This window comes from Apium graveolens, chromosome 5 (assembly GCF_009905375.1).
Source record: "Apium graveolens cultivar Ventura chromosome 5, ASM990537v1, whole genome shotgun sequence".
Lineage (NCBI taxonomy): Eukaryota > Viridiplantae > Streptophyta > Magnoliopsida > Apiales > Apiaceae > Apium > Apium graveolens.
In genome coordinates, this window is record NC_133651.1 from 67,324,783 (window position 1) to 67,335,658 (window position 10,876).

Here is a 10,876-nt window from a genome sequence, read left to right on the forward strand (position 1 = left end):
CCAAAAATAAAATATTTTAAGTGTTGTTCGGTGAAAAAGAATTAATTAGTTGTTGCTTTGGATTTTCTTGGTAATATACTAAAAATTATCATGATTTGATTTTTTTTTCTTAGAACTAATTTTAATTTTTTTTATCTTACAGTATAATTAATTAATTACAATAAATTGTCACAATATATAAAAGATGGGCCAAATTTAGAAAAGATTATATGCGGAAAAATTATTAGGTCTTTCTTTTGTCTTTAATTTAGAATAAATTTTGACATAAGTAATGGATATGAACCAGAAAATCAGCTTTACGTTGAAAGCTACATTATTATAAATTCTTTCTGATATACACTATACTTTAATATGCTGGAAGCTCAATTTTTCGGAGGTAGTCTGCACGTACTTTTAACAAAAAGTATTTTTACAAATATTATTACAATTTTATCCAAAAAAAAAAATTAGGACAAAAACATTTTCGCCCAATCCGGGCCTCATACTAACTCACACTTGATAACCAAAAAAAAAACTAATTCAACGAGGAACTGAAATTTATAAACATAAACTATACAAGCGGAGAGGGGGTTTATAAGTTTGAAAACGAGGAGGGTGAAAATGGTGATGTCGACGGCAGTAAACACATACCCACTATCAAGCTACACATTTGGTAGTAAAGAAGCCAAGATTGAGAAAGACACTTCTGTTGCTGATCGTCTTGCCCGTATGAAAACCAAGTAATCTCTCTCTCTCTCTCTCTCCCCCTCTTTTTTTCAAGAATGTTTAATTGATACTTGATTATATATAGCCGACAGCTATTTGGGGTTCTTTATCTTTTGTCCAAGTAAAAACCCTTTCGGTGATTGTGTATAATTGGTTTTGGGTTTTGCATGTTGGTGGTGTGTCTGATGTCAAGTCTTGATTCTTTACATCTGTGGTTGTAAAGATTAATGCCTTTTTGTTTAAAACTTGCTTCAATTTGTCCAAGAACCACGCGGGCTGCCATATTTTTTGTCTAAGTAAAAACCCTTTGCATTGATTTGTTATAACTTGTAATTGATGTTGTGTTTTGAGTTTCGGTAGTGTAGCTGATGTGAACTCTTGATTTTTACATCCAGGGTTGTAAAGATTAGTGTTTTTTCCCTTTAAACTTGCATAAATTCATCCTAGAACTTTGGCGGCTACATTATTGTCAAATCCTTTGCAGTGACTGTGTTATATTTGAAATTGGGTTTTGATTTTTTGGTTGTGTAGCTGTTGTGAAGTCTTGATATTTACATCCGGGGTTGTAAAGATTAACTTTTTTTAACTTACTCAAATTCATCCCAAAACTAAGTTATTTTCTGTCGAACTGAAAATTATTTTCTGTGATTGTGCTGTAGTTGATATCATGTTTTGTGTTTTGGTAGTAAAGCTGATATGAAGTCTTTAATTGTGCATCTTTGATTGTAAGAGTAGTAGTTTTTATTTTAATTGATATGTTTGAACTCGGGTTTTCTTTTGATTATTTATTGTACTGTGTTATTTGGATGTGCAGCTATGTAAAGGAAGGAATGAGGACTTCGGTCGAGGGGATTTTACTGGTTAGTGTGTAGAATTAATTATTTCATGTGTTAAAGTTGGTTTAGCCATTTTTGTTTGTGTTTAAAGTTATGTATGAACTACATATGAGGCTGTATATGAATTACATTCTTTGCTTGAATTTTTATTGCATAATTTTGTAGCTTGGCCCAAGTTGAGGATGTTTACAGAGATATTTGTTCAGCGTGGGTTGAATATGTTTGCCTGCATACTTAATTGGTTTGTATGCTGAAAGTTATTGAAGATACATCGGTCTTGGATTGTTCAATTGAATCCTTTTATATAAATCCAAAAGGTAACTGATCCAATGGTAAATGATAATGAGATGTTGGGAGTTCATGTATTCTCAGAAATGACAAATGTGTTGCGAGAACATATCTTGTGTGAGAAGACTAGTATTTTTGTATACAAATATATGATAGTGCTTGTACATATATATAGCATCAATGGATTCTGCAGCTAAATTATATATGTTCATGTGTTTGTGTATGTGTGGAATTTCAAACAGTGGTTAATGCGTGAGTGGGATATGGGTGATTACTGGTTATTTTCTTCATAATTCAATTTGAAAGAACTTTTTTAGTTTTAGCTCTCTAGTGTAAGTTGAAAAACCAAGTAAGGTGTAAATTATATAGAACACCTCTTTTCATGCTCATGTAGTCATGTGTCATGTCAGTGGCATGTACAACTGTTGGCCTAACTCAGATAGGCAATTATTGTGGCTCTTCTCGCAGCCTTAGATTATGTTGCATTAAAATCAATGATACTATATGTTTGAATGGTCTTGCACTTGTCAAGATAATTTGTAACTAATGCATACTTGGTAACGTTATTGTAATTTTGAACTGATATAAGATCTCTTGGCCCAAATCCATCATACATGTGTCAAATGACACATCATCACTGTGGATATTGGATCTATAGGATCTGGCATAACTCTACAAATTTAAACCAAGGATTGTGTTCAATTAATGTCTACACACTTTTGTAGCCTACAAATTCTACGACCATAGTTATGTATGTAAAATTCACTAATAACGACACGATGCACTAAAAGTGCAAGTAGTATTTACCAAAATTTTTGAAGATAATATTTTTAAAACATTGTTTATATTTATGAAATGTAAACTCATTTATTACAGTATCTAAACATTGTATCTTGATGTATACAAATATTTGTACAATAATCACATTAATTTATGCAATCTGTTAAATATTAATTTATGAAAAAAACTTGTCGACGAGCAACTTGTCGCTTACGCTTAGTCTTGTTGAAGGTACTCAAGTGACTTGGTTCAAATAGGCCTCCTAGTAACCATGGCATAAATCAAGCTTACACCTTTGGAAATTTGATATAGCTTAATTTCTGCAGTTTCTAGCTATTTCTTTGTCATCGTGGTCTTGAGCTTGTTACATCAACAGGCAAATGAAAGTATACTAAGCTTGACTTTTCGGTCATTAGACTATTGAATCTGATCTAGGATTGCTTTAAATAATTCCTACAAAAGCTGATGTCATGTAGTGATCACTATCGGGGCCTTAAATTGGATGTCTATTACATTATTAATTTACTATATTGTTGAAGATAAAATCTATAATATTCTGTTCATATTCAGTTCCCTATAAATGGGGAATCAAGCTGTATAATTGATGTATAATTGATATAGTTAGATTAATTATAGGCTGACTTAGTTATACAGAATCGTAGGTAGTTATTACTGAATATTTGGCACTTATTACCAAATATTCTCTTGTCTGTACAAAGCCTATATTGGTAGATATTGGTAAGACGTACTTATTTCTTTCTACTGTCATAGAAATATGGGAAACCGTTCAGGAAGCATACTCTGATTTGGAGAACTCGGCCCAAGTTTTTGAACTCAAATCAAAACTTAAAGACCAGCGTCAAAATTCTCTTACGGTGACACAATACTATAATATTCTTTATAACTTGTGGCACGAAATTGATATGTTTTATATTCCTGAATGGAAATATTCTGATGATGCTTCTTGTTATCAAAAAATTCTTGATCGTGAGAGACTTTTCGATTTTCTTCATGGCCTTAACCGTGAACTTGATGAAGTTCGTGGCCGTTTGTTGGGAAAGAATCCCCTTCCATCTGTTCGAGAAGCATTTGCTGAAGTCCGTCGAGAGGAGAGCCGCAAAAGGAGAGCCGCAAAAGAGTCATGTTGGGATCTCCAATTATTGTTGATACAGATCTATCTGCCCTTGCTGCTAATCAATCTGCTCTTGCTGCTCATCGTCCAAATATTCGTCGAGAACGACCTTGGTGTACTCACTGCAACAAAGTTGGTCACACTAAAGAAACATGTTGGGTAATCCATGGTAAGCCAAGTGACTGGAAACCTCGCTCTTTTAACCAACCTTCTACTGAACAGAAGCCTCGTACACCCAACCAGCCTCGTCCAGGAAATCGAGCTTTCATTGCTGCTGCCTCCTCCTCAACCGAGTCTTATTCCTTCTCTGAAGCTCAAATAAACCAATTCCGTCAAGTGCTCAATCCTTCTTCCACTCTATCAGCTGCACCAGAATTTTCTAATCCTGAAAAACAAGGTATTTCTGCTGCCCTCACTGTTCAAAACTCTCCTTGGATAGTGGATTCAGGTGCTTCAGACCACATGACTGGTCAGTCAGATAAGTTTATCACGTACATACCTTGCCCTGGTAATCAAAAAATTAAAGTGGCAGATGGTTCACTTTCCTAAGTTGCTAGTAAAGGAACTATATATTTGTCACCTTCCATCATTCTTAAAGATGTTCTTCATGTCCCTAATCTATCTTGTAATCTTCTTTCTGTTAGTAAAATAACTCAAGACCAAAAGTGCTTTGCCTCTTTCTCACCACTTCATTGTACTTTTCAGGATATGTCATCGGGGAAGACGATTGGGAATGCGAAGGCGTGTAGTGGGCTGTATTACTTTGATACTTCTCCTCATGCTCAAGTGAATAATGCTTTTGTTTCTAGTTGTGTTTCTTCTGGTAATAATGATATTATGCGATGGCATTATAGACTAGGCCACCCGAGTTTTCCATATTTAAAGTACCTGTTTCCCAAGTTGTTTCCGAATAAAAACTTGAGCATGTTTAAATGTGAAATTTGTCAATTGGCTAAACATACTCGTGCTGTTTTCCGTTCTATTCCTTACAAATTAACTCAGCCCTTTACTTTAATTCATAGTGACATCTGGGGACCATCTAGAATGACAAACACTTCAAATACAAGATGGTTTATTACCATTATTGATGATCACACACGTGTTAGTTGGGTATATCTTCTTAAAAACAAATCTGATGTTGTCTTGACATTCAAAAATTTTCATTCTATGATAAAAAACCAATTTAAAGCAAATCTTCAAATATTGCACACAGATAATGGAACGGAGTATTTCAACTCCATTCTAGGTGAATATCTTCTCTCTCATGGCATCATTCATAAAAGTTCTTGTACAGGTACACCCCAACAAAATGGGATTGCCGAACGCAAAAATAGACACATATTGGAAACCGCTAGAGCCCACTTGTTCACAAATTCAGTTCCAAAATATTTTTGGGGGAGGCTATCCTTACTGCTACATACCTTATCAATCGAATGCCATCTCGAGTGCTAAAATATCATACTCCACTCTCCATACTTCTTAAAACATATCCAAATACACAACTTATTTCTCAGCTTCCACTAAAAACATTTGGATGTACTTATGTTCATACACTTGGTCCAAATCAATCCAAATTTGATCCCCGAGCCCTGAAATGCATTTTTTTAGGTTATAGTACTACAAAAAAGGGGTACAAGTGCTATCATCCTCCTACTCGTCGTATGTATGTCACATTTGACGTTACATTCAATGAAGAACAGCCTTTTTATCCCAACTCTTCACTTCAGGGAGGGAATGTCATGTCAGTGATGTTTCTAGTCGGAATACTTGTCTTCCTAAAGTTATTCCTAATATCTTAGAAAATGATATAAGTCTTGTTGAGCAACTACCACCATCTCAGTTGTCTAAAGCTAAGGAAATCTTAGTTTACTCTCGGCGACAAAAGAATCATCAAGTAATACAGTCAACTGCTACTCCAACATCTCATGAGTCTAACCTAGAGACTAATCCCAATGTAAGTGATCACTCTCTTGTCCCTATTGCATCTGATTTCTTAATTAATGAGCCTTCAGGTATAAATGGGCATGAGCTTGAGCTACCAATTTCAAAACGAAAAGGTGTTCGAACTTGTACTCAACATCCAATATCCAAATATGTGTGCTACAGCAGAATAGCCCCCCACTATAGATCTTTCCTGGCCAAAGTTGATCAAGTAGTAATTCCAAAAAATATTTATGAAGCTCTATCACACAAAGAATGGAGGAAAGCGGTGTATGAAGAAATCAGGGCACTAGAAGCTAACAACACATGGTCTATAGTCAAGCAACCTACGAACAAACATGTGATAGGGTGCAAATGGGTATTTACAGTGAAACATAAAGCTGATGGAACAATAGAACGATATAAAGGAAGGCTGGTTGCGAAAGGGTTCACTCAAAAATATGGTGTGGACTAAAATGAGTCATTTGCCCCAGTTGCAAAATTAAACACGGTGAGAGTTCTATTATCTATTGCAGCAAATCTTGACTGGCCCTTACAACAACTAGATGTTAAGAATGCTTTTCTTAACGGATATTTGGAAGAGGAAATTTTCATGAAAATTCCTCCAGGTTTTGAAAAAAGATATGGAACATGAAATGTTTGCCGCCTGAAAAAATTTATCTATGGTTTGAAACAATCTCCTTTGGTATGGTTTAAAAGGTTTAAACAAGTGATGCAAAGGCACAAATACAAACAGGCTCAATTAGATCACACCTTATTCTTCAAACACTCAAGTGAGGGTAAGATAAGTATTCTCATTGTCTATGTTGACGACATAATAATAACAGGTGATGATCATATATACAGAGCATCTATATGGAAACCTTAAAGATATGTTATCATTCTCCTTGAATAAGCATATAAGAAATTCTGATTTCTACATATATCTATGGACGTAATTGCTTTGTCTGTATTGTATGGAAAAATCAAGTTGATGTTATATTACTTATCCATATTTGCATGGGTTGTTCTTGATTTTATTACAACCCTTAATCCACATGGTAATAGATAGTAAGTATATCCTGTGATATACTAAGTCAATATCAGCATAACAAACATACCCAGTGAAGAACCCACAAATGTAAGTATGATATTGGTCTAGTTGTATATGGCTAACTATTCAATGTACCAGTTGCAGTCAGCCCGAGATGAGTAGAATAATTCTCTGTGTTTGGTTTTTCAGACGAGACACATGTAACAGCTAGCCAGCCTACAATCTTCCTGCAAATTATAATTTTCTCAATTTGTGTAGTTAGTAATTAGAATAGTTATCTAGTCATACATCGTTACTTATATTTCTCATTTGTGATAGACATCATTATCTGAAAGGGTTTTGCTGCTTTTGCAGGTACAAGAGCATAGCCATCCCCATATTCTTCTTCTGCAAATAGGAAATACCTTCTGTAAACTTCCTGGCGGTCGTTTAAGGCCCGGAGAAAATGGTATTAGTAATTCTTATTAATCAGACCATTATCTCCAGCATTTTTCTGTATGTTTATAGAACTTAAAGTATCTTTCTCTACAGAAATTGAAGGGCTGAAAAGGAAGTTATCTAGCAAATTGGCTGCAAACGCATCTAATCTACAGCCTAACTGGCAGGTTTGCTCTTTTGCAAATATATTGAAACTCCTGTATGCAACTTTCACAAATTCCTCCTGTGGTTGTTGCTACTTCATGGGTTTGTTGTGCTAAACAACCTAAACTCTATTGTGAGCGAAAGAAGTACATGCACGGAGATTATTATTCCTGTAGAATGACAATTTCTGTTCTTAAAGAACTAACTACTGTAATTTGTTTTGGTTCAAATTGTTTTAGAGCTGCTTGTTCAACCCTCAACTTCGTAATCTTATTATGTAAACCGGTGCATGATATTTGGTCATCCCTATGTTCAGTGTGACATAAGGTTATATTTTTTATTTATAAAAGCGCTGACTGGGCAAAAAATTAAAAATACGAAAATAAAGACAGGTCGAATTTGGAAGAAATTAAGTCGAAATACGATGATATAATATAATATATTTTCAAAAATATATTTAATATTATACAAACTAATATTTAACTCATTTTTTTAAAAAAGTTATGTAATATTCTAAGATTAAAAGATCTTTGTTAATTGTACTCATAGCCCATTACTTTAATATTGTCTAGTACTGCACTTTGTGTTTTGTTTATTTGTTCAATTTAGTTCAGTGATTCGGCAAAACCAGTACTGTAAGTTTGATGTAATAGATGTTGTAACTCAGATGTTAGTTTTGTTTACTATTTTCTTTACATTGTTCAATTAGACTATTCTCATTAATTTATACTTCCTGTCAAACCCAATGGGGGACGGGGAGTTCGGCACGCATTTTAATGCACCTCTAAAGTAATGTTATATAAATTGTTTTGTTTTTTTTTTCTTTTGAATAAAAATTTTATGTTTAAAGTTTAATATAGAAAAAGAAAATTATAAAAGTAAATTACGGAAGTTAAAATGGGTGTCGAGTGTTGCAAAAAACATGTAGTGAAATGAATGGGATAGAGGGAGTATGTTTTAGTTAGCCATGCATGAATTTATCAACAAAGAGCACTTTATCTACATGTATAATTTTTTTTATTCTTAATGATTTATATTAATTGGTTCAACCGCAAACCGAACCGCAATAATCGCAACCGCAAATGATGAGGTGTGGTTGCGGATGAAGATTTTATAAAATCGCTCTTCGCGGTTTGGTTCGACTTTTACCCCAAAACCGATCCGATTCGAACCGCGTACACCCCTATGTGACTCAGAATAAATGAATAAAAAAAAGAAGATATGTTTTCAGAAAATTTATAGGAAACTCTAATGAAATAGGTGGAAGTAACATTCTCAGAAAGGACAATATTCAGTCTAGTTATTTACTTATTTGCATTTGCAAGTCTGCTGCTTTATACGAGGCAAGTTCAGAATACAGAAGCAGTTCCCAAAGGTGAAGTTTTTACGCTTGAGTGGTGATTATCACTTCTACCAACTAATCTAAATGTGACATCCTGGTACTTAACAGAAGATAACACTTTCATCTACTACATAGATAAAAATATTTCCTTTTCAAAAGCTATACGTAGGATATAAGTGAAATTATTAGTATGAGATGATAGTATCCAAGTTTGTATGATCTGGCTATGCTCTGTTTGGTTAGGAGAATGTTATGGAATGAAATAATGTGAACAGAATACAAATTGACTCCAACCAAACACAACATCTGTGATTCATTGTTGTCCTTGTTCTTAGTGTGTAGAAGTCACATACGGTCTACATGGGTCATTCTTCTGTTTCAGTTTCTCATTATGTTTTCAGGAATTAAGTTATCATATATTTGTTTTTGAGTTTAGAGGTTTCGATCAACTAATATGGGAGCGTTGGTAGATGAAAGTAGAGAATGGTGTTTGGTTATAATTGTGTTGCCTTTTCTTGCAGATCGGAGAGTGTGTAGCTACCTGGTGGAGGCCAAACTTTGAAACTATGATGTACCCATACTGCCCTCCACACATTTCAAAGCCAAAGGTGAAGAACTAGATCATCTATAATACGCCCCTCAGAATTCCATTATATTCCTCTGTGTATATGTTTTCTTATTTTCGGATTGAATTAAAATCACTGACCTGGAGATCTTTTCTATCCAGGAGTGCAAGAGGCTTTACCTAGTCCACTTATCAGAAAGAGAGTACTTTGCTGTTCCAAAAAATTTGAAACTCCTTGCCGTTCCCTTGTTCGAGCTGTATGATAATGTTCAGGTAAAAAGAGGTTCCACGGTGTTGGGTATATAGCAGTTCTCATATATTCATACTACCTTATTTTTTAAGATCCGTCTGGCAGGGTAAGAAAGTAGCAGACTAAACTTAAATAAACAAGCTTAGAATAACCTTAAACTTATTGAACAAACTGCTATGATACAATATGTTAAAAAAATTTAGGACTTGCTTGGATAAATGTATATCAAATTAGTGAGGATGTCTTTCAGAATACTATGGCCATCAATGCTGCGATTTTCATCTTATATCCATTGCTACCTGGCTATTAAAATTATTTCTCGTTCATTTTGGGTGACATTAATAAATTTGCTTATTTGTCTGCAGAGATATGGACCTGTTATTTCTACAATTCCCCAACAGCTTTCCAGATTTCAGTTCAACATGATCAACAATGAAACAAATGACAAATTGACAAATGAGCAGCTGCTGCTTTGATCCATGATTAATATTTAGCTTTATGTGGGAACTCCGGTCCCTTCTGCTGAAACAAAAACTCATGAAGTTACTGCAACATAGAACCAGAAGTATTTCTGGCAGCCTTCCGACTGTCGTGATAGACTAATTTCAATTAAGGAGAACTTACTTTGCATTTTAGGTCATGGTCGTTTAGGAGGGTAATTGTTTTTTGTCATCTTTTTTTTGATATTATTAGATAATTAAAATTAGGCATGACAAACTTACAGGCAAAAGAAGTCTACTCATTTTGTATCTGACAAGTGTGTCAATCCGAATGTTGTTTTGTCCCTTGTATCATACCTTGACCAAGAAGTGAAGATGCTGACAGACTTCTTGTGTTTGTATCATGTTTGTGTTTTTTTCCCTTGGCTTTTCAAGTTAAATGTCTAATGCGAGTATAAACATGCATTGGCTATATTTCAGACTGAATTTCAACCAGGAACATACAGATTGTACTTTTGGTAAATGTTATAATTTTAATCATGATATTTACAAGAAAATAAGGATACTAAGGTAGAACTTAGGAAATTTTTCCAAGGCAATGATTCAGCTGTGTGTATTATATTAAATATCCAATTTTACACTTTCCTAATTTAAAAACAAAACAAAAAATGGTAAAATATTTGGACGGATGTGTTTTTGTTATGATCTTAGGAAAATAATGTGTTTTTGTTATGATCTCTCCCTATTCTCTATTTGTAAGAGAGACATGTAATTATTATCATTTATTTTTTGTAATAATTTGATTTATCCTTGAAGGAGACATGCTTTCTTTTTAATATAGAAGCTGATATACACCATTGTTTTCCGAGTGACCATAGGGCTTGTGAAAATTTGAATCTGCTGTGCAATATAACAAGTGCAGAGCCAAAGCAACTATGGGTATTGTTTCTTATAGCAAAGTTGTCAAAATTTATTTTAATAC

The 10,876-nt window shown here is 34.0% G+C and overlaps 1 protein-coding gene across 1 annotated transcript; it reads left to right on the forward strand.

Moving 5' to 3' along the window:
• Positions 1 to 508: 508 nt before the first annotated feature.
• On the forward strand, positions 509 to 10,314 carry LOC141724137 (pre-mRNA cleavage factor Im 25 kDa subunit 2). Its single transcript, XM_074526142.1, has 7 exons — positions 509 to 719; positions 1,520 to 1,565; positions 7,070 to 7,163; positions 7,247 to 7,320; positions 9,161 to 9,247; positions 9,367 to 9,477; positions 9,820 to 10,314. Exons 1-7 carry the CDS (start codon positions 601 to 603, stop codon positions 9,928 to 9,930), a joined length of 642 nt encoding a protein of 213 aa, XP_074382243.1. The 5' UTR covers positions 509 to 600; the 3' UTR covers positions 9,931 to 10,314.
• Positions 10,315 to 10,876: the final 562 nt, after the last annotated feature.